We start from the raw sequence: 25,199 nt of genomic DNA on the forward strand, positions 1-25,199 counted from the left end.
TCATGTGTCCTTAAGGGGTTAAAGGGACAGTTTATCAGCATAACTACATCTAAATGCCAGGAGGCCCCTAGGCGCACCTTAAGGGAGTTAAACCATTCTCAAACAGTTTACCCCCAATGTAAGCCTCCAGTGCCAATCCTGAGGTCTTCCAGGCAGCATCTGGCTTCTGAAATCTCAATTTCAGGATACGCTGTGTACCGCCGGGTATGGGTGCCGCTGATCGGTTGAGAGCGGTCAACTGACGCTCTCAGCCAACCAGTAACTCCCCATTCACAAAACTGGCATGAAAAAGATATGTTTCTTTTCAAGCCAGTTTTGTGAATGGGAATCACTGATGGCTTAGAGCGTCAGCTGACCGGTCAATAAAAGAAACATAAATAATATTTACCCCTTTACTAACACATTATTTATTTTTAAGAAAAATAAGAATATTTGAAACATATTGGGATTAATAGAGAGCACAGCATGCAAAGGATCCCTCTAGTGTACACAGTGCTCTCCTCTACTTACCCTACCTTCACCCTATGTGTTGCATGATGAAAGGTAATGACATGGGTCTGGTAAATGGACTGTCTCTTACTCCTACTAAGATGCCTTTGAGGGAGCCAGGAGATGTCCCATCTGTTGGCCAAAGAGTCTAAAAAAAGCACTGTAAAAAAAGTTTTATACTTACCTATCGATATCTCAGTTAAAGACAGGCAAACAAGGTACATTTTAAAAAATATATATCACCAAATTGTAAAGTATTTTCATTATTACTATTATTATATTAATATTGTGTACCGGTATGTGTTTTTTATTTATTATTATAATTTTTTTTACATATTATTTATTTTACATTAAAAGTGGGCAAACATTTTACTTATTTAACCACTTTAATTTCTGTAGGCAGTGAGGGTCTGATGAATAGGCTATGCCAGTTGGCACACAATCATATACACTATAATAACATGGGGGATCCATGAGTCCTCTCTAGGGCACAATTCGTTTTGGTGGCAAATTTCAATTCAGTTTTGGTTATAGTCTTTTGACTAAAAAGACATTTTAGTATTAGTCGTATTTTAGTCATCTGAATTGTTTTAGTTTTAGCCTAGTTTTAATGAACTAAACCTAAAAAATGTAAGTTGACTAAATTATCACTGATCTATTCGTTAAGGAGTAATTATGTAAATGTTCATTTTTTGTTGCATTTGAGAACATTTTTTTATATTAGCCATTAGTCTATATTTTCAGATATATTTATTTATTTAGTTTTTTTTTTCCTGCACCCTGTTTTAGTTTGTCGTTTTTATGTTTGTCACTATTTATTAATTTATCCCAAGAATTTGTTTCATATTCCCTGATCTTTTTATCATGCAAGATGTAAAAAAAAAAAAAAAATCTCTCTCTAGACATGATTCCTGGGGATTATTATTTAAACAGTTGATTCTGTTTTTGGAACCTCTCTTAAAATTGAGAATCCAGCTTTGCTGAATAATCGTTATAATTGAACTACATATATATGTATATTAAGGAAGTATTTTTTTATTTTTTATTTCAGTTTACCCCAATTATTATTATTATTTTAATAGCGCCATCAGATCCTGTAGCGCTGTACAATGGGATTCTCTGCTTAATGAATAAACCTCAGCTTTGCATTGACGTTCAGCTCACATTCTTACTGTACCTTTAAGTATTCAATAGCCAACATTAGCCATAGAGTGGGCAGGGCTAGAACACTAAGCAGACTGTCAGTGACAACAAAGTATCAGGAGATCTTTTGCTTCATACACTGAGCACTTACCCCGGAGACCAATTCCTGGATTGAAGTATGGGAGACGATCAGGCTGTCATAGTATCTGCAAGAACTGTCTACAGCACTGGTGTGTAATAAGAGTTAATAGTCAGCTTTAAAACAATAGAACGGTGCTATTATATAATGCTTTACTTTAGTTTTACAACGTGTGGTTTAAATCTATCACCTCCCCTTCTTCAATGGCATGTTTTGTATATGTTTAGTTCTTACTTACTTTGAGCTGCTGGTGTTTGTTTGTGTGTTTGCTTTATCAACGTTCACCTGTATTTGTAGCCTATGGGGGAATGATAGGTGTGTGTTACCTGGGTGACCATTTAATATTCGGGGAAGACAACTCTGTCTGCTGGACATGCAGTCGTCAACCTAATACACGATTTGAAGGGACTTGCTGTGTAAGATCTGTGTATTGTACTGGCTGTATTAATGGGAGTCTTTTACACATCGCTTATCAGTCCTTGCTCAACTGTTTTGCACTAATAGCATTGGAAATTGTAGTCATAAGACACATTTAGGTTGTCTGAGGGCGATGGGGGGAATGGAGTACCAGATGATGGCTGGGAGTAATGAGATGTGCAGTAAGAGGCTGCCTTAATCCTTGCTCAACTGTTTTGCACTAATAGCATTGGAAATTGTAGTCATAAAACACATTTAGGTTGTCTGAGGGCGATGGGGGGAATGGAGTACCAGATGATGGCTGGGAGTAATGAGATGTGCAGTAAGAGGCTGCCTTAATCCTTGCTCACCTGTTTAGCACTAATATCATAAGAAATTCTAGTCATAAGACACATTTAGGTTGTCTGAGGGTGATGGGAGGAATGGAGTACCAGATGATGGCTGGGAGTAATGAGATGTACAGTAAGAGGCTGCCTTAATCCTTGCTCACCTGTTTAGCACTAATATCATTAGAAATTCTAGTCATAAGACACATTTAGATTGGCTTAGGGTGATGGTGGGAATGGAGTACCAGATGATGGCTGGGAGTAATGAGATGTACAGTAAGAGGCTGCCTTAATCCTTGCTCACCTGTTTAGCACTAATATCATTAGAAATTCTAGTCATAAGACACATTTAGATTGGCTTAGGGTGATGGTGGGAATGGAGTACCAGATGATGGCTGGGAGTAATGAGATGTACAGTAAGAGGCTGCCTTAATCCTTGCTCAACTGTTTTGCACTAATAGCATTAGAAATTCTAGTCATAAGACACATTTAGATTGGTTTAGGGTGATGGTGGGAATGGAGTACCAGATGATGGCTGGGAGTAATGAGATGTACAGTAAGAGGCTGCCTTAATCCTTGCTCACCTGTTTAGCACTAATATCATTAGAAATTCTAGTCATAAGACACATTTAGATTGGCTTAGGGTGATGGTGGGAATGGAGTACCAGATGATGGCTGGGAGTAATGAGATGTGCAGTAAGAGGCTGCCTTAATCCTTGCTCAACTGTTTTGCACTAATAGCATTAGATATCGTCGTCATAAGACACATATAGGGTGGCTGAGGTTGTGGGAATGAAGCACCCGGTGTTGGCTGGGAGTAATGAGATGTGCAGTGAGATTTAATTCAGTAAGGCGCATACAGGGTGACTGTGACACACACGTATTGTGTGACATAGATTTATATTAATTGATGTAAGAATAGAACGCGTTTACATGGTGTGTGGTTACTGGGTAGTAACAGGTGATCTCATGCTATGAGTCAGGACAGGTAGAATGACTAGGGAGAGGTGGTGTCACTTGCACACAGAAACTTTGACATCATTTGTCAACAAACTGGCTATGCATATGTGCACCGTGTGTACACAGTGCTGCTAAAGGTCGGGCACATCCAGGTGATTCACTGAAAGTGGTTAGAGCAGTTTTATGGAAATGACAGGTTACAGTATATAATCTGTAGTATGCCTCCCAGAATCCTCTGAGAACCAGAGGAGGTTCATGTTGAGTGACACCTTAATATAATTGATTTTACTTTACTGAAAAAAATAAAAAAAATTCCAAATAACTGAAGTGCTTGCATTTTGCATTATTTTATGATATGATTGATGATATCAGTAGATTTTTGTGTGATTTACTAGCAGCATTTCAGCTGGGTGATGTACATATTAAAATGTATAATTACCTGGAGATGCATGTCTGCCTACTCCAATATGAAGTCCAGAAATGAATGTCTGCCAGTGGCTTTCCATTCAGCCAATCACCCTAAAATAATGTACATGGCATGCCACAGTATATAACCTGGTACCAGCAGGTAGATTATATAAACTTCTATCTTCCAAACATTTCCATCTGTTGAACATTGCAAAGACAACAGAAAAAAACAACATATAGAAGACCAGAGTAGTAGAATAAGAAGCCACTGATTGGTGGAGCCTCTTCCTGGTCTAGAAAGGGTCTCCTTGTTAAGTCTGCTAGCAGAAACGCTAAGATTCTGAATGTAAAGTTACACTATTAAATAGAACTATTAAATAACCTTTAACTCCCGGTAACACTGTCTTCATGAGATGCACTGTTTTTTAAGTTAAAAATGTATATTTAAAATGTAGCCATCAACATAGTAATCCAGCTAAGAAAATGGAAGCAATGCAAAAAAAGAGGCAAAATAGAAATATTGTTTCATTTCTCCAATTCTCTGTTTGCTTTCTCTATTCCGAATACCAGGTGCAAAAACTCTGGTGCTTGGTTTTATCTTTATGGTACTGTATAGGGACTTATTTAGCATTTATAGGCTCTTATAGACAATACTGAATCCGATGAGTAAAGCGACACTTTAGACACCAAAATAACTTTGTCTAAATTAAGTTGTTATGGTGTCAGGAGGCCCCTAGAGGCACTCTTACTTCAAGGGGCTAAACTGTTCTGGAATGGTTTAACCCCTTAGTTGCCTCCAGCAGTGTCCATTCCCCTCAGCGGCTTACAGCTTTTTAAATTTCACTTACAGAAAGCGAGGATTACTGCCAGGCAGGGGCGTTGCTGATTGGCTGAGAGCGGTCAGCTGATATTCTAAACCAATCAGTGACTCCCCATTCACAAAACAAGCCATTTTTGTTGAATGGGGGGGGGGGGTCATTGATTTAAGAAGCCGGATGCCGCCTGGGTGGGAGTGGAGATCACCGCTTGGGGGAATTTAGAGGTTAAACCATCTTAGAATGATTTACCCCCTTAAAGAAGGATTACCCCCGGGGGACTCCTGGCAACATATCAACTTAATTTTGATTAAATAAATAAATCATCTAACGTTTTCCATGTTGACAGAACACTCTAAACACCATAACCACTACAGCGTGCTGTAACCATATCATTATTATAGCTAGATATCTTTGTAATTGTCCTCATTTTGTAATGTGTGGTTGTGTGGCTCGTGCTTGTACATTCTGAAACTGTGTCTCTTCTTTGTTTGTTGTATTCTTGGCTTGGGATCTTTTGCAGTGGCAGAACTACCAGGGTCACACTGGTTGAGACTTTGACAAAGCCCTGAAGTTCTGCATGTCAAAAGAAGGGCTCAGAGAGACCAGGGGCAGCTGTGGAAATATAGCTGCACTCTGGTGCTCAGGGACTAACAAGTTCATGGTGTGCCTCAAGGGTGAATCGCTTTGTCGGGGGCAGGCCAGGGAGCAGGGGAGGCTACAGAACTATAGCCACACACTGCTGCATAGGGCTCCCCTAAACCGTTTTGGGGCCTATCATGGTAGAGGATCCTTACTGGGTGCAGGGAGTACCCCTAATTGATGTTTGCACAGGTGCTCTGTGGATAGTTATGCCCTTGGTCTTTTGTAAATGTTTCTGCACAACTGGATAATATTTTCATGAGTTTTATAATTTCCTATATTAGATGGTAATAAAGAGTATGTAACCATGTGGTTATTTAGTAAAATATGGGTTGTTGGTAAATCAAAGTGAATTTTACATGTTAAAAAGTCTGCTATGTATTTAGTTCAGCTAATGCTTAAAACTTTTTTTAGATTATGCAAATTTAACGTCATACTTGTCAAACTGGTAAAAAAAAAAAAAAACTCTAAATCAGCTACGCTTCCAGTTTGGCTTCTCTGGCTTCAAATTTCAAAATTACTTTGATTTCTCACTTTAGTAAATAGTTCTGTCTAAATTTCTTAAAAATCGACAATTTAATAAATAATCCTGTTGATATATTTTCACATGTTCGGTTCCCTTTTTTGGACAAAATGTACAATAGACTGTTGAGAAAGCTTTGTCGATTTCTTTGTTGAGTTGTTCCCTTAAAAGTTTAATTTCAAGATAACTCAGCACAATTCTAAATAATGTACATTGTATCAACACTCAAAGGGGAACCTATGAGCTATTGACAGAGTGATAATCGCTGCCCATGCACCGTAGCACGCAATTACATTGGAATGGCCGGAAAGATCCTCACTAGTGAAGATCTCCCGGGGTTAAGGCAGAGCAGCAGTGAGGAGACCCTCACGACATTGGAGTCAAGGTAAGTAACAGCTTTTTTTTTTTTTTTTATATACAGGGTATTCAATAAGGGACAATAAGCAAGACTTTCTTGTTCAAACACAATTAAAGGATTGTATTTTACAGAAAGTAAACAAAGAACACAATGAACTTGTCAATAGTAATATAGAATGTATTTGAATAATAACTTTCAAACAACCTTGAACCTCAGCAGCTAGGATGCCCTTACTGTTTGTAGGGACGTGGACAAGAGTGTCTAATGGGCCCCTCATTTAACACATATATGTCATTCAGAGCCTGAATACCTAAAGGGTGGGTGTTCTGAATACACATAGGTGTCTATCTGGGCCTGGACCTCTAATTGGGAAGGGGGCCTCCTCAGCAGGCAGGTAGGTCTTTTGAGCTCCTCTAACTTGCTTGAGGAAATCTTGTGGTCTGCAACAATATCGGCACATCTCAATGATTTGGAGCACCTCAGCCAGAGCACTCAATCACCAAAGCCACAAGGGAGTTAATAAAAAATATTGGTGCAAGCAAGTCCTGCTCTCCCCACCAGACTTCCAGGGATCATGCTCCTTGGCTCTCCTTCCACCAAACCACAAGGGTGCTCTCCACTGGACCTCTTCTTGCCAAAAGGTAAGTAGGAGGGGAGAAAAACTCCACCACAAAAAAAATTCAGCCACCACACACTCAACACTGAATCAACACACATCAGTACACGTAGCTACCCACCACTAGCTGTAAGTCAATAAGCAAATGTTATGCTTTCTTAATGTTTGTCTGTAGTCGTATATGTGCGCTTGGCACTAGATTCCTTATAAAAGGACATTAGGAGCAAAGCAGGCATATTTACAGTAGATTTCAAAATTGCTTTTGTTTTTATTCTGGAAATGACTCTAAGCCCTGAGTGTAAATGGGTGGGAAAGGGCTTATTGAACATTATGTAAAACTTTAATGGTCACAACCCTATTTAGGAATTGCTAGTTCCTTCCGTGTGCTGTAAGGTGTGGCTAATTACACACTTGATTAACCAGATGCATTTTTCATTTGTGAATATACTACTAATGCAAGACTTGTGCATAGTAGAACATTTTGGTTCAGCTGAACAATTTGTCCGAAACTGAAATTCATTTGGGGCCTCTGACATTCATTCATTTGGTGGTCTGGCTCATCCAAATATCGACTATCAGCAATACTCAGAAAAACATTTCAGACAAACCAAACATTCTTTGGAAATTTGACATTCAGCTGTTCTGCAAAATATATAAGTACACGATTATTAACTTAAGTGTAAATTTCAAATTTAAAGTGACATTATAGTTTCCAGAACAGCTACAGCTTAATGTAGTTGTTCTGGTGAGTATAGTGTGTCCTTGCAGGCTTTTTGCTGTAAACACTGCATTTTCTGAGAAAAGACAATGCTTACATTGCTGCCTAGGGACACCTCCAGTGGCAGTCACTCAGACTGCCACGAGAGGTGCTTCCTGGGTCAGTGCTGGACAACATCAACACTGATGGTTAATGTCCCCATGCTCCTCATAGAGGCGCTGTACTTTCCCTATACTGATGCATTGCTTCAATGCATCTCTATGAAGAGATGCTGATTGGGGCATTTGGCCTCGCCTTTGCCCCTTGTTCTTGGTTGACTAATCAGAAATGCTGATCTCAGCCAATCCAATGCTTTCCTAAAGGATCTCAACCAAGGAGGTGGAACGGGGGGGGGGGAGGGGGGTGACAAATGCTGGCAGAACAGAGCGGCGCTGGAAATGTTTATTACCTTTTTAAGGGGGCAAGGGTGGTCTGGGGGGGGGGGAGCTAACATTTTTAAACACTATTAAAAACTATTGGAGATGCTGATTGGCCAAGGCTATGTTTGGTTTGTGCTGGCTCTGCTCCTGCTCTGCCTCCAAGACATATTCAGCCAATCCTCTGCTTTCCTATGGGAAAGCACTGTAATTGGCTTTGATGAACACTTCTGATGATATCAGGCAAGCAGGCAGATCAATGGCAGAGCCATCAGCAGCAGACTGGAATAAAGGTAAGATTTGTACTATATTTAGGTGGGCAAGGGGGACCAGGGGACTAGATTGTGTTTTAACACTATAGGGTCAGGAATACATGTTTGTGTTCCTTACCCTATAGTGTTCCTTTAAGGCAAAACAGGCGAATAGATAGAAAATTTGAAATTCACGTTCAATTCACTTTGAATTCTCATTTAAATAAATAACCCTGTTAAGACTATCTATATATTTAGCAGTACCCCGATATGCACATTTTCCAGCCATTTGCTTTACAGATCAAGTTAGAAAGAGTAGAGGAAAAAGTACAAGAAAGAGGAGGAGCAGTCAAAAAAAATCTATATTTATATTTACTCCATATTTCTTAAATATATAATATATAAAATGACTTTTCTGTTGCTCTTTTTCTTTCCCTCTTCTGGTCACCTCTCTTGATCTTTAAATAAAATCCATTTTGTGGCGGTCTCCTAACCATCAATCATCTCTCTTCCCATCAATCATCTCTCCTTTTAGTGCCATGGATGCAACTCTGATATTCCAAAGCAAAAGAATATGCTCATCCATCGACCTAGCCATTAACTCAGTTATATGTCCTTGTGGTGCTTTGGAGATACGAAATTCCGCTGGACCGCTGATCGAATTAAATTTGGGTGAATTGCAATTCAGCCAAAACAGAATGCATAAATCTAATAGATACGTTAACTCTTGTCAGTTGTGCTATGGCCACTGGAAAACAGTATTTTAGGGGTTTTAATGACACATTTTAGCAACAAACAAGATGACAAGATGTTTTATATTTATGCATCAATAGATAGGATAGGATTATGATAATAAACCATGAGACTGAAGATTAAAGGGACTCTTAGAGCACCATAACCACTACAGTGCACTGGTGCCCTCAATGTAGTCAAACCCTTTGCAGTTTGACTTCTTACCTGAGGTACACCAGGAACTGTTCCCTGCCTTATTGAGAGTGAGAGCTGGGAGCTCTCAAATCTTAACTAAATCCTGCACCATCCGGCTTATGCTCTGCCAATCAGCTGGCCATGACAAGGGGCGGATCCAGAGCCTGATCTCGGGAGGGGCACTTGTAGATTATTTGAAGAAATAATCCAGACACAATAACCACTACAGCTCAGCGTAGTGGTTATGGTGCCAATAGTGCAGGGACCCCCCCCCCCCCCAAAGTAAGTAGTCAAACCGTTTAAGAACAGTTTGACAACTTACCTGAGGTCTGCTGGGAAATGGGGCTGTAGTAGGGCATAGGATCAGTGGTGTGTGTGAGTGGTGCAATGTGTGCGGGGTGAAGTGTGTGTGTGTGTGTGTGTGAGCAGTGTATGTGTGTGAAGGTTGCAGTGTGTGAGTGAGGGTGTCAGTGTCAGGGGTGCAGTGTGTGTGTTGGGGGGCAGTGTATGTGTGGGTCAGTATATGAATGTCAAAGTTGCAGTGTGTGTGTGTGTGAGGATTGCAGTGTTTTCTCTGGCCCCTCCCCCCCCTCCCCCATCCACCACTGGCCATGACCTGCAAGAACCTCCTGTTCACAGTATCGGAAGGGAAGTGGCAGGTAACAGTGCTTGCGGACCCCTTAAACTCCCAACTGTAGTGGATGAGGTGGTTGGAGTGTTCTTTTATGAATGTCTCCAGAATCTTGGGATAGCACTATTTTCACCCAATACATGCTTTAAAATCTATATCCTTTCTATATCTAGTCCTCCAAGGTATGAGGAGAGGCTCCATGGAACTAATTTACCCCACAATCCCATGAGAGAAATGTCAGAAGAGGCTCTTTGAAGAACTAATTCAACTATTTACTAGTTTTAGTTTTTGGGGTTTTTTTTAACTTTACATTAGGCAGTTGCTTTTCAAAGCAGCAATCTATTAAAAAAGAAAGATCAGTAGCATAATGCTCTGTCAGACTACTTGCTTCCCACCAATGTAAGCAGGGGGTGCTGGATAACGGAACTTTGCATCATGCTCTTAGATTAGTTAGGTTAGGTAACATTGTGGGATTGGGTTGAACACCTCGCTGTGCAGCATGTGTTTGTTTCAGACTAGGCTTACATTGAGATCCAGCAGGCTGTTCATGGGTAGATTCCACCTCACAGGTGTGGCATATCAAGATGCTGATTAGACAGTATGATTATTGCACAGGTGTGCCTTAGGCTGGCCACAATAAAAGGCCACTCTGGATGGATTATCTCGGCAAAGGAGAAGTGCTCACTAACACAGATTTAGACAGATTTGTGAACAATATTTGAGAGAAATAGGCCTTTTGTGTACATAGAAAAAGTCTTAGATCAGCTCATGAGTTCAGCTCATGAAAAATGGGGTCAAAACCAAAAGTGTTGCTTTTATAGTATTGTTCATTGTAGTTATATAAGTTGGGGGGAAAACTCGACACCATAAGCACATAACTTAATATTGTTTACCAAAGTATTCATTTCATGTTCACTTGTTATATTAGTGAGTGCTCATATATACTTTGCATTAGTGTTCCTATTTTAGTTAAGAAATGCACATGAATACAATGTTATTATATAATATAGTTCAACTGCTAGTTTCCAACTTGTTACTTTTTCATAGTTGTATTTGGCTTGTGTACATTCTAAGGCTGAAGATTTCAGTATAATATTGTGATTCCATTTGATTCCATAGAATCTTTGATTTTCAATGCTTTCCTGTGGGGAAATAAGCGACGCTGGAGGACGTCCAGCGACGCTCTAGCAAAGAAAATCTTTGCTAGAAATCAGGAAGTTCCCTCTAGTGGCTGTCTAGTAGTAGTAATTACAGTTGCAGGGTTAGGAGTAGTGGGAGTTGGCACCCAGACCACTCCAATGGGCAGAAGTGGTCTGGGTGCCTGGAGTGTCCCTTTAAGTTTGTTTATCCCCTATATGTTTTTTGATTTCCAAGAAATTAAATGTAATTTACATAAACCAGTTGCATTTGTGGTATGATAAATCAGACCAACTCAGATATATACAAGTGACCTTCAAATATAATAGCTCAATTATTTGTGTCCTTTAAAGGGACACTCCAGGCACCCAGACCACTTCTGCCCATTTGAGTGGTCTGGGTGCCAACTCCCACTACTCTTAACCCTGCAACTGTAATTATTGCAGTCTTTTATAAACTGCAATAATTACATTGCAGGGTTAACTCCACCTCTAGTGGCTGTCTAGTAGACAGCCACTAGAGGGCACTTACTTGTCCACAGCACAGAAAACCTGTGCTAGAGCGTCGCTGGACGTCCTCACGCTATGTGAGGACCTCCAGCGTCGCTCATTTCCCCATTGGAAAGCATTGAAATGCATTTTCAATGCTTTCCTATAGGGAGCTCTAATGCGCATGTGCGGCATTGCCGTGCATGCACATTAGGTCTCCCCGGCCGGTGGGCGGGATCAGTCTCGCCCACCTGCCGACGCAATCATTGGGAGGAATGGCGAGGAGAAAGAAGCAGCGACGTGGGACATTGTCGCTGCCTCAGGTAAGTTACTGAAGGGGTTTTCACCCCATCAGCAACCGGGGATTGGGGGGTGGGAGGGAGAGGGGACCTGCAGTGCCAGGAAAACGGATTGTTTTCCTGGCACTGGAGTTTCCCTTTAAATCATTAGACAATATACTTTGTTTATATAAAACAAGCATATCACACGTCTCCGGTAGTTATTGCTGACTAGGTTAAATGCCTCTAAGGTTAAATGCCTCTAACTCAGGCTTTCCCAAACTCCGGCCCTCCAAATGTTGCTGAACTACAACTCCCATAATTCTTTGAATGAAACAGATAGGCTGAGAATCAAGGGAGTTTTAGTTCAGCAACATCTGGAGGGCCAGAGTTTGGGGAAGCTTGCGGTCTAACTGATCATCTATGAGCGATTCAGAGTCAAACCAAAGTCTTCCAAAAACAGCACCTGTATGGAGAAAAGAGATTTTAGAATGTCAAACTCAGGATCCAGAGTCTAATTTCCAGAGGGGTACAGAAAGTGAATGTCCAGAAAGGTTTGGTGATTTGACCTTCCCCTCCGCCCCAGATCCACCACTAATGGACATCTAGCAGTAAATGTATGACTTGGGTTTAATCATAAAACAGAGAATTCATGTAAAGCAGATTTTTTTCTTTTTTTTTTTATAAATTCTTTATTTTTGAATTTTTCATTTATATCGGAGTTAGGGTACAGAAGAAAACCTGGGAGTGATGTTAGTGTTACAAAGCTTGTAGAACTTAGTTATGATGTTTGTAACAATCGTACATATAGAGCATTTTTATAACAGTTCTTCTTTCGTTACAGTAGCGATCGTTTGCTAATACGCTATAACTCTGTCCCTTACATTTGTTGTTGTGCTAGGTCTACGGGTTGAGTACAGACTTGGAGTGGGACTTTATGGGGGATGGGTTACAGAAAGAAGAGATTGGGATGAAACGTTGGTTTAATATATTACAGTTTGTAACAGTATTAAGAAGTCAAGTATTGGCTTATGTATTGCGTTGTTGTGCCCAGTTTGTATCAGTTTTCCTGAGTGTTACTCAGCATATGTTTGTGGTACTCCTTTTGGGAGGAGTTTGGGGTGTCTGGGGAGGTGGAAACGGGAAGCAGAGGAAGGGGGGGAATCAAGTGGGTGTGAAGGTTCATTTGCAATGTGTGATGACCTTTCATTGTGTGGGGTTTTATGCCAGGTTGTGGGCACTCCATGTGTCTGTTCCTTCGGGGTTTGTTGGTGTTGTATTGATGTTGTATGTCACCTTTGATGGGGTCTTCATGCGTGTCCTTGATTGGGTTGCCATGTAAGTGAGGGCATTTTGGTTAAGGCAATGTTGGGTGGTTCGTGTTCATTGTGTTGTGGGTAGTGGTCTGTCAGTTTTGTCTCCGTTGTGGGTGGGATGTGGCTCCCTAATTCTAGAGTCGCTGCCCATGTCAAGGACGTTGTGTGTTTAGGTCTCGTTTGTTATACCCCTGTTTTGCGGTTTCTGCAGTAGGTGTGCCTATGTCCCTGGTGGTGTAATGGTCTAGATTGTGTCAGCTCGGGTTAGGTCAAGCAAACGTGTTGTTTGAGTTCCTTGCGTGTCTCTGTGTGATTGGTGCCTTTGGTCTTTGGTTGTAGAGTTGGTGTGTCCTGTGGAGGTCGCTGTTTCCATTGCGGTAGGAGGGTGTGTGTGTGTTGGAGTGTGTATGGAGTAGGGTAAGTGTTTCGGTCCAGTGAGGCAGAGGTTAGCTGTTGAGGTGGCTTGGTTAGGGATTGTGGGGGGGTAAAGAGAGGGAGGCAACAAGGATGGTAAGGTGTGGGGACGGGGGTGGTCCTCTGAGGTTTTTCTCCAAAGGTACGCCCTCCCGCCTAGTCTGTTCTGCGTAGGGGGTTGCTCGGTAGGGTTGGGAATTCGAAGATCCATGGTTCCCATATTTTGTCAAAGTGCTTGATGGTATCGTGTACAAGGGCGGAAAGTTTATCCATTGTCATTGCTTCATTGATTTTGCATTTTATGAGAGTTATGGGTGGGGTATCTGGGCTCCCCCATTTCTCTGCAATTGCTCGCCTGGTGGCTAGCGCTAGTTTAGCTATCAACTTGTTTTGTGCCCTGGGGGTGTCCCTAAGGGGTCTAGAGAGGAGCCATAGCCATGGGTCCATCGGAATGGTGATGTGTAGGGCCTGCGATGCTAGTTGTGCTATCTGTTGCCAGAGTATGGCTACCTGTGGGCACTCCCACCACATGTGGATGAATGTTCCCCTATTCCCACACCCCTTCCAGCAGAGATCGTTGTCTGTTTGTTTCATTTGTTTCAGGCGTAGGGGGGTAAGGTACCATCTGAGGAGTGTCTTGTATGCTTGCTCTTTGTGATTTACACAAATCAAAATAGTTGCTGTGGCTTTCCAGATGGCTGCCCAGTCGCCTTGATCTCCTATGGGGCCCAGGTCCCTCTCCCAGGCTGCCATATAGGACATGGAGCCTTCCCGTGTGTTTCTGCTTAGTAGGGAATATATTGCTGAGATTTGTCCTTTGTGGAGTGGGTGTTTGCTACACGCTTTTTCTAATGGGATGAGGGAGGTGGTGCTTGCTTTCTTTAGGGCAGGTTTGTCAATGAAGCTGCGTATTTGTATGTATCGAAAGAAGTCTCGGGTTGTGAGGGGGGTCTGTTGGGGGAGTTCCGCGAAAGGTATGATTTGTTGTTTCTTATAGAATTGGTGAATGCGGGTCAGATCATTATCTTCATAGTGGATGAAGTCCTTTGGGGACATACCCGGCATATATTTTGTGTTTCGGAGGATGGGCATTAGTGGGGAGGGATGGGAAATGAGATCATGTTTTTCAGTAATTTTATCCCATATTTTGATCGTGGTGAGGACTGCTGGGGAGGTTGGAGGGACCGGGGGTCTGGCGTCCTTCGGGAGCCAGATGTATAGGGATGGGAAATCACTTCCAAATATATTGTGTTCCAAGTCGACCCATCGCTTAAGGCCGGGGACGGCGTGAAGTTGGATTGTTTGCGCTATTTGTGCTGCGTGAAACTATTGGGTGAAATTGGGCAGTCCTAGTCCACCCAATCTGTTTGGTATATAAAGTGTTTGGCGGGCGATACGAGCTCTTTTACCAGCCCATATAAACTTGTATATTTTTGTCTGCAGTTTTTTAAAGTCGGACGTGAGTATCGGAATTGGGAGGGTTTGGAAAAGGTATAAGAGCCTCGGGAGGAGGTTCATTTTTATCAAGGTCATTCGACCTATCCAAGAGATTGAAATGTCCTTCCATTTCTCTAGGTCCTGTGAGGCCGTGTTAAGTAGGGGTGCGTAGTTGAGGCTGTAGGTTTGTGTTAGGTCTGCTGGGAGAGTGGTGCCCAGGTATTTGATGGCGGAGGTCTGGTACTTGTACGGGTGTCATGCTTGGAGGGTTTGGAGGGTGGGTTGGTCTACCTGGATCGGGAGGGCTTCGTTTTTTTCTAAATTAAGTTTGTAACCGGAAATATTGGCGTGTTCTGTTAGCGCCGTGAACAGGGATGGGAGAGAGTTCAGTGGGTTTGTAATTGTCAAGAGGATGTTGTCTGCGTAAGCAGCGATCTTATATATTTCGTCCCTAATATTTACTCCGTGTTTGTCTTTGTGGTTTCTGTAAAGCAGTGTTTTCAATGTATTAGCTATGCCTTTTAAAGGTTTTGTAGAAGGGAGGGATAAATGACTGGAACTTCCACTGGTGAGATAACTAGCATGAAGTGTATATCTGTGTTTTGTCAGGGATAAACTAGGGATTACCCAGGAGGCCGTGTGTTGAATCTAATAAAATGTTACCATCAATGGGAGATGTCCCTTTGCAATTTCAAGAAATACCTTCTGAAAGTCGTAATCACTTATGATCTCATTTACATTCAGCATTATAGTTTTAAGAACACAAGTCCACTTTGACACAATCAGGTGAATTATTGGATTGTGAGATCAAAGTCATGTGAGGTTGTAAAGCAAGGTCGACGTGTAAGACATCAAAGGTAATGGAAATCTGTGCAGACATTGGATCAAAGTTTATCATTCGGAAACGTGCATTAAGAGAGATAGTACACCATGTGGAATAATTCAAACACATGAGTCCATTTTTTTTACTCTATCGTTTTTCATTGCAGGTGGTGATTACATAGTATGTATAAAATACCACAAACACACATAGAGTTTCCAATAAATGGTGCATTCATTTGGGCCCTGGAAATAGGGCATATAATGTCTGATTCAAATATATATATATGTACAAAATATTTCCCCATCATAAACAACAGATCTTATTTGAGAATTGGATATATTATAATATTTTTATTTATTTAGGCCCAAAAGACATATTTTCAGAGTGGACAGACAGACATGTAGTGGGTGGAGGTACATGCTTCACCCTCACACCAGGAAAATAAGGAGATTTGAACCAGAGGCCCAGCAGCCCTTGATTTCCAAATCTGAAGATTGTGTGTGACACTTGCCATGTCATAGGTTTACTAAAAGAGGCTCTGACTACTATAATACTTGTGGACAACACACCATGGTAGTAAAGGGATACTCTAATTACCAAAACAACCTTAGTTTAATAAAGTAGTTTTGGTGTATAGATCATGCTTCTGAAGTCTCACTGCTCAATCCTCTGCCATTCAGGAGTTAAATTACTTTTGTTTCTGTTTATGCCACTAAAGTTACCTACCATGGCTGTGATTTCACACAGTTTAGATCAGTGGAAGTCAACCTGGTCCCTACCGCCCACTAGTGGGCATTTCAAGCTTTCATGGTGAGTGGTGGAGGTTGGTTTTATCCGCTACCCTTGGTTGCCCAGCACAACCACATGGTCCCCGAAAATGTGCGCCCAGACATCGAGAGAGACCTCATAAAAATGACAAACACGCTTTGCGTGAACGCCTCTATTTGATAAATCTCTCTCGATGGCTAAAAAGGTAGCGCTCGTGCGACTGCATTCTTGATCAGGACGATGTAACACGCCGGAAGAGGAGAGGAGCTGATGCACTCAATGTAGTAGCAGGCACTGAAAGAAATGTGACGTTTAGAGTCGCTGATATTAAACTTTGGCAAGCAAGTAGTGTTATTTTCTGTTGACTTGGTTTACTTAACATAAAAGAGGGTAGGAGAGAATAAAAAGATAGGAAAACAGAGACCGCTGATAAAGATATTCCTTTTGGGGGCGGGGCCTGACCGCCGATCAGATCAGACGTGCTTCGTCTGAGCTCCTGCACCTGGACCAGAATATCGGAGCTAACTGCGAGCCGCAAGCAGATACAGCCCTAAATCGGCGCTCACAATACTCACCAGCAGACGGTGAACACGGAGATATCCTCCAAGATACAAACCCGATTGAGGCCTGAGGCCTAGGAAAGCTGGAGCTGGGGTGAGACGGCCACTCCCCCCAGTTCTCCGACCGGCGCTTTGCCCCTTCCCCCCTGGACCGGCGGGGGTCGTCCCGGTCCCCACGGCCGACCACCACTACACACGGCTGGGATTTAACACCTGTCCTGCCGAGAATCATGGGCTGGGAGATGTACCCCAAGATGGCTGCCTACCAACTGCCTCATGCACACTATGGTGCGGAGACGGAGCAGAATCAGTGTGAGCAACAACGCATGGCAAAGGCATGCAACAGCCTCTGGAACAAGCTCTTTACCCACCTAGAAGCATCTAAAGCACCGACTGCGGGGAATAAATGGTTGGAAAAGGAGCAGGAGATGATCAAGACCCTCCTGGGCGCTCTTCCCACGACAACACGACAACCCCACATGATGGGCCCACCCGGGCTGAAGGCCACCAGGGACGCACTCCCAGACCACCGGCCACCACCGCTGAAGATCCGACGCCGCAGGCGGCGATCACCCACCGGGATCCAAAGCAGGCCCCTGCAGGGGAAGACCTCAGCCTCCCACGTGAGTGACCAGGTACGAAGCCAAGAAGTGCAGGCCTTCACGACGGCCCGGGGCTATGGGGAGGAATTGCTTGAAATCTGCCTCCTGTCCATGCACCACCCCCTAAGCCTGAAACCGAGCCAGAGCATAGGCTGAACCAGAACTTTGCAATTCAAAAGTGCAGACAGCCGGCGAAAATGCCCGCACGTTGGACTACTTCCCTACAAGCAGCATGCCTGCCCATACTCCACCCCTGCGCATGATTCCGCTCCCGGAGAACTTTGACACCAAGATCTTGGAGACTTGAGTATTACCCATGCCCACTAGTTAAATAGTATAAATATGGATGTTTGTTAAGGATGGGCACTGAATTGGCAGCTAGCCAACACGTGAATTGTCTGTAGCCAGAGATTACAAGTCACTTTGAAAACGCATACACAAGGCATACATCTGACATAGACGTATACCAGCTCAGCGGGATACACACACACTCACACACCCACAGCCATGGCTGCACTGGGGAAACTGGGCCTGTCCCATGTGACATACCACCATAGGTTGAGGGGTGGAGACCGTGGCTTCTTGGGCCTACCACATTGCCGTGATATATATACACAATAAACACGCACCCACACAAACCTAGCCTGTGATACTTGCTGTACAGCCTGTACCAGCCTTGCCACACACCCGAGAACACCCAGCATGATATCTTGTGTTTCGACATACACTGTACAGGTACACCTAGCCTGCTTAATATGCTCTGTCATAACGAAGTGGCGAATTTGCTTAGGAATCTCTCATGTTACAAGTTACTGTCCTTTGCTCAGCAGACACTAGCTACATGATTTAAGCTTGTTTAATTTTCTATTATTTAACTATTTCTATTATTTTAGTATTTCTCAATAGATATTATACGTAAAGAGGCATCTCACACTAACTAACCTACCTTTTCTGTAATAATCACTCACTCTCTATTAGATCGCAATATTTCACCCAGCATGTCTAGAAAAGTTCCTGCCAACAAGCATGTTAAGCATTGATCGGCGAGACAGGAACGCTAACTCTGTTTATGTCGTTATGTAAAAATTGTGCTGATCTTTCCACATGCTGATCAACTGTTAGCATATGCCTGGTTATATACTTGCCAATGCTGTTGAGGCATGACGAGCCCTCTTGTTATATTTGTATGTACTCCAAAAAAAAGGAATTAAAAAAAAAATTACTTTTATTACTTTTTTTCTTTTTGTTGTTGTTGTTGTTTGCTAATAATAAAGTGGGCTACCTTCCTGCTGGTGATTACAATAAGGAAGGAGAAAAGAGTAGAATAAAGAAAAGAAGAAAATGTAAACAATATACGAAAAAAAGGAGGGGAAAAATAGAAAAAAAGGAAAATAAATCAAGTTTTCACATTTAACTTTATCTTTTTCTTCAATTTAAGCAGCTCCCACACTAGTAGGCGAATTATATATGTATAAACATGCATAAAGAAGAAATAAAAAGATACATTTATGCACATATATTTTAAATAACTCTCCTTTCTACAAATTTTTCAAACTTGCGCTAAAATGTTTTAGGTAATGTGGCACTGGTGGGTGGTAAGGAAACGTTACCATGAAAAAAGACACACAAGTGGGTGGTAGGTATTAAAAAAGTTGACTACCCCTGGTTTAGATGGAAAAAAAAGTTTGATTTGCAATCAGATCTTACGGTGTATTTACAATAGTTATTTTTTCCTGCTCTGTTAATTGAAAGCGTATTGCATATCTGAGGCTGTTGTAGACCATTAACATCAGAATTTCTAAATTAAACACACTGTGCAATGAGGGAAGATTTACATTTTACTTTTTTAGTTGGCATGTAGGTGTCAGGGGTCTGGTCAGGAAGGGGTGCTGACCAGTGCAGCAATCTCTATAGGGTGGAACCTAGAATGCAAATAAACCCATATACACACAAATTTAGGTAAAAACCAAGTGTATTTATATTTACAAGGAAGACAATAAAATCAAATATAAGAACACATAACTGAATGTAAGAGAAAGGTCTCTGGATACAGGGAAGCATAGGCGGGGCAGCTATCACAGGAACACATGATAGGCGGGGCAGCCAGCACAGGAACGCAGGATAGGCGAGGCAGCTATCACAGGAACGCGGGATAGGTGAGGCAGCTATCACAGGAACGCAGGATAGACAGGCAGCTATCACAGGAACGCAGGATAGACAGGCAGCTATCACAGGAACGCAGGATAGGCGAGGCAGCTATCACAGGAACGCAGGATAGACAGGCAGCTATCACAGGAACGCAGGATAGACGAGGCAGCTATCACAGGAACGCAGGATAGACAGGCAGCTATCACAGGAACGCAAGATAGGCGAGGCAGCTAACACAGGAACGCGGGATAGGCGAGGCAGCTATCACAGGAACGCGGGATAGGCGAGGCAGCTATCACAGGAACGCGGGATAGGCGAGGCAGCTATCACAGGAACGCAAGATAGGCGAGGCAGCTAACACAGGAACGCGGGATAGGCGAGGCAGCTATCACAGGAACGCGGGATAGGCAAGGCAGCTATCACAGGAACGCGGGATAGGCGAGGCAGCTATCACAGGAATGCGGGATAGGCGGGGCAGCCAGCACAGGAATGCAGGATAGGCGAGGAAGCTAGCACAGGAACACGGGATAGGCAAGCAGCTAGCACAGGAACGCAGGCATCTAGCTCAGATATACAGAACAAAAGGACCAGATCAACAACATTATTAGCATTAATGAACTGCAAACAAGAAGGGGCGAGGCTCAACTAAACAGGGAGAAGAGAATTACAAAGTAATGTCAGCTGGGAACAGAATGAGATCTTAGTCTGGGTGCAGCAGACTGAAATAGCACCGCAGACAGGTAATGGCACTATGAGGTACTGCACCAGACTGAGAGTACACCAAACCTTGACAGCAGGGTCTGTGTGAGTTTGGAGATGTGTCTAAGATTGTATAAACAAACCAATTTACAGCTGCACTGTCACTCCCACCCCTCCTGCAAATATAGTATTTCATAAAGATATAATCTTTCTGAAATACTCATACTAACTGTGTTAGCATTTCACTGAAATTTTAACTAAATCAAAAGATTCTGTATAATATACTTTATATCTCAGTATATTTCCTATGTCTGACATTTCTAGACACTGGGCGGAGCCTCCACTGTCTAGAAGTGCAATCTACCAGCCGTCACTAGGGACAGCTGCAGAGATAGTAGCTGTGTCTGTATAGACCTTAATGCATGCGCAAGGGTACAGCAGCAGTGATGCAATCGAGGACCTGCCAGAAGAACATAGCGGTGCCCATGAGGGATAGGTTACAGTAAGTAAATCATACCTTTCCCTGCTCCCCCTTCAGTCTCCAGACCACAAGTGGCTATGTCACCATTGGGTGACACTGCCGCTTTAACTGCTAAAAGGCAGAGAATTGAGCAGTGACACTGCAGGGGCATGATCTATACACCGAAACAGCTTCATTAAGCTAAAGTTGTAGTATGTGAGTGGGTGTCTGTGTGTAAGTTTATCATTATAAATATCTGTTTTTATTCCCTCTGCAGGGACTGTCATTTCATTACTTTGCCTGTCCAGCATTAGTCCAGCATGGTGCCAGATGATGAACGACTCACAGGATCTGTCTTCGTTCACTTTGAGGAATTCAACCCAAACAACAAATGAAACAAGTTTGGATCTTGCAGAATCCTTTGGAAATAAATACAATATCTACATAGGGCTTTTATTGGGAATCAGTTCCAGTCTGTTCATTGGCTCCAGTTTCATAATGAAAAAAAAAGGCCTTTTGCGATTGGCTGAAAAAGGGATCACCAGAGCAGGTGAGCAGAAAAACATGTTTGTTCATGATAAGATAAGAAACGTTTGAGCCATTCACTCTTGTGCAAGAGAAAGGTGACACTAATACAGTAATTATATTTCTATTTTTATGTGGGCATTGAGCTACAAATCAAAGGCTATAAATGCTGATATACTCAATGAATGAGAATTTCGAGATTTCCTTTAAGCTTTATTGATCACAGCACGTGATAATGGATCATTTGTCTGGGAATGATGGGAGAGGTAATCAACATATTTCAGGTGATTCTGCTTTGTACTGCAATATTAACCCAATCAGGTTCCTATTTACCTAACATCTGGTAGGCTGCGGGACTACCAGCCTTGAACTGTATGTGATATTGGATTTATTTTGCAGTAAAGTATTTATTTACACCAGGAAACGTTACTAGGATGTGTATTGGAACCTGCAGTGACGGTATAACCCAAAGGTGGGATTTTTGTACTGTTTGAAGGGTAACGTCCAGCACCCAAATATTAGATGCATTAGATAAATTAGGTTACAGTTAGATCAGTTTTGCTGCATATAAGTTAATCCTTTTTCCAGACACTGTAAAACGTTTCTGTGTCTGTGCTTACACTGACCATTTTATGAATTAAAAGCAGATTTTACCTAGACCAATGTTCACTTTTTCTAAAGTTCACCGGTTAGTATTTCCAAGAGAGTTATGTTCAGCTCCCTTTAAATGTTGCAAGGTATAATAAATGTGTCTTTCTGTTTGAGAATTGCTGGAGTAGTCATGTCTTTGGGGTGACAAGTTTCACATTGTTCTGTCTCTGTTACAAGCCCTTTTTTTTTTACATATTGAATGCAATTCACTGCTAGTCGTAAACATCCCAAACTTTATTTAATATTACAAATATTAATTTGTTTTTATTACAAACTCACATAATAGTAGGTTGAGTAATTTTGTTTTTTTTTGTACTTACAATGACATTAGTTGTAAACCAGCTAGAAGAACCTATTAATATAGCTGTTACATGCATTTAATTTTGTTTGGTTTCAGAATAATCTTGTAAAAATTCGACATATAGGCATCTGACCACATAGAACATGGACAATAGGTATGAAAAACTCTCTTTGGCCAGACTTAATTTGGAACCCTTGTTTATCAGGGGCACACAGTGATATTTAATAGGGCACTTCTATATAGCATACCACTCCTGCACTTAATGCAATACTCGTTCCTATGCCATCCCTGCGCATCACAGGATTTTGTCACAGGCTGATCTGCTCAATTCATACCACTACATACCATCCCAGATACTGTATCACTTTTTTATCATCAAAAGGACACTTCACTGCCCAAATTAAAATAAAATTAAATTAAAACACTGTTTAGTAGCTATACTAAACATACCTTCATTCAAATATATTTTTTTTCATTAGGGTATATCTAAAAACTACTTGCTAAAGCTGCAGATCTTATCTGCAGCCTTTGCAAGCCTTCCTTTTCTAACCCCGCCCAGACTCTCTGTGGCTGTCCAATCACAGGCTTCCTAATGCAGCTCAATGAGAAATCTTTGCAAGGCAGATGCCCGAGCAATTGCTGCCTCTTGAGTTTAGCTCCATTGAGATAACCAAACCAGGTAGTAAGCGACCAGTTGTCTGATTGACAGCCAGGAGAGTGTAAAAAGGTAGATTTATATAAAAGAACATTTCTATTTAAATCACACATTTGTAAAATGAAAACACTCTACACACATAAAGTTCTTCAGCAAGCTGGAGTCTTGAGTGTACCTTAAATGCATTGCTCTCATGCTAAACTGCAGCTCTCTTTTAATCCCTATTAATCCATACCACCTCACAGTTCTCAACGCTCCTGTAATCCATACTGCTCCCAAACCATACCACACACTGTAGCTCTCCCGTAATATATACTGCTCCTTCCCAAAGGTAAGGAGGCTGGGGGGGTTAAAGTGGAAAAAAAAGAAAAGTGTTAATGTGAGTGACTGTTAGTGAGTGTGTGTGTGTGTCTGTTAGTGAGTGTGAGTGTGTCTGTTAGTGAGTGTGAGTGTGTGTGTGTCTGTTAGTGAGTGTGTGTGTGTCTGTTAGTGAGTGTGTGTCTTAGTGAGTGTGTGTGTGTGTCTGTTAGTTACATAGTTACATAGTTAGATAGCTGAAAAGAGACTTGCGTCCATCAAGTTCAGCCTTCCTCACACCTGTTTTTTGCTGTTGATCCAAAAGGCAAAAAAAAAAAAAAAAAAAAAAACCCAGTTTGAAGCACAATTTTGCAACAAGCTAGGACAAAAAATTCCTTCTTGACCCCAGAATGGCAGTCAGATTTATCCTTGAATCAAGCAGTTATTACCCTACATTGAAAGATTATATCCTTGAATATTCTGTCTTTGCAAGTATGCATCTAGTAGCTGTTTGAACATCTGTATGGACTCTGATAAAACCACTTCTTCAGGCAGAGAATTCCACATCCTGATTGTTCTTACAGTAAAAAAACCTTTCCTTTGCCTTAGACGAAATCTTCTTTCTTCCAGTCTAAACGCATGGCCTCGTGTCCTATGTAAAGTCCGGTTTGTGAATAGATTTCCACACAATGGTTTGTATTGGCCCCGAATATATTTGTATAATGTTATCATATCCCCTCTCAGGCGACGTTTTTCTAAACTAAATAGGTTTAAATTTGTTAACCTTTCTTCATAGCTGATATGTTCCATTCCTTTTATTAATTTTGTAGCCCGCCTCTGCACTTTTTCTAGTGCCATGATGTCCTTCTTTAGAACAGGTGACCAAAATTAGTGTGTGTGTGTGTTTGTTAGTGTGTGTGTCTGTTAGTGTGTGTGTGTGTGTCTGTTAGTGTGTGTGTGTCTGTTAGTGTGTGTGTGTGTGTCTGTTAGTGTGTGTGTGCGTGTGTGTGTCTGTTAGTGTGGGTGTCTGTTAGTGTGTTTGCCTGTGAGTGTGTGTGTCTGACTGTGTGTGTCTTTTAGTGTGTGTCTGACTGTGTGTGTCTGTTAGTGTGTGTGTTTGCCTGTGAGTGTGTGTGTGTGTATGTTAGTGAGTGTGTGTGTCTGCTAGTTTGTGTCTGCTAGTGAGTGAGTGTGTGTCTGTTAGTGTGTGTCTGTTAGTGTGTGTGTTTGTCTGTTACTGAGTGTGTGTTTGTCTGTTACTGAGTGTGAGTTTGTCTGTTAGTGTGTGTGTTTCTGTTAGCGAGTGTGTGTTTCTGTTAGCTAGTGTATGCGTATCTGTCAGTGAATGTGTGTGTGTGTATTTAGAATGCGGGGCGGGGTAAAGGTTGGGTGGGGGTGGCGCGCGGGGGGCGCCTGAGTTTTGTGCTGCCTAGGGCAGCACAAAACCAGGATACACCACTGCCTGTAATCCATACTGCTCCCAAACCATACCACACACTGTAGCTCTCCTGTGATATATACTGCTCCCAAACCATACCACACACTGTAGCTCTCCTGTAATATATACTGCTCCCAAACCATACCACATGCTGCAGCTCCCCTCTAATATATACTGCTCTCAAACCATACCACATACTGCAGCTCTCCTGTAATACATACTGCTCCCAAACCATACCACATACTGCAGCTCTCCTGTAATCCATGCTGCTCCCAAACCATACCACACACTGTAGCTCTCCTGTGATATATACTGCTCCCAAACCATACCACATGCTGCAGCTCCCCTCTAATATATACTGCTCTCAAACCATACCACATACTGCAGCTCTCCTGTAATCCATACTGCTCCCAAACCATACCA

General features: G+C 42.1%; 1 protein-coding gene across 1 annotated transcript in view; it reads left to right on the plus strand.

The window, feature by feature from the left end:
* The first annotated feature begins 1,744 nt into the window (after window positions 1-1,744).
* NIPAL1 (NIPA like domain containing 1) overlaps window positions 1,745-25,199 on the plus strand; it is a 35,070-nt gene continuing 11,615 nt past the window's right edge. Inside the window, exons 1-2 of the mRNA XM_063459931.1 lie at window positions 1,745-1,862; window positions 21,187-21,459. Coding sequence (XP_063316001.1) covers window positions 1,811-1,862; window positions 21,187-21,459 — 325 coding nt within the window. The 5' untranslated portion in view covers window positions 1,745-1,810. The remainder of the gene's footprint in view (window positions 1,863-21,186; window positions 21,460-25,199) is intronic.

The sequence above is a fragment of the Pelobates fuscus genome, chromosome 6, assembly GCF_036172605.1.
Source record: "Pelobates fuscus isolate aPelFus1 chromosome 6, aPelFus1.pri, whole genome shotgun sequence".
Lineage (NCBI taxonomy): Eukaryota > Metazoa > Chordata > Amphibia > Anura > Pelobatidae > Pelobates > Pelobates fuscus.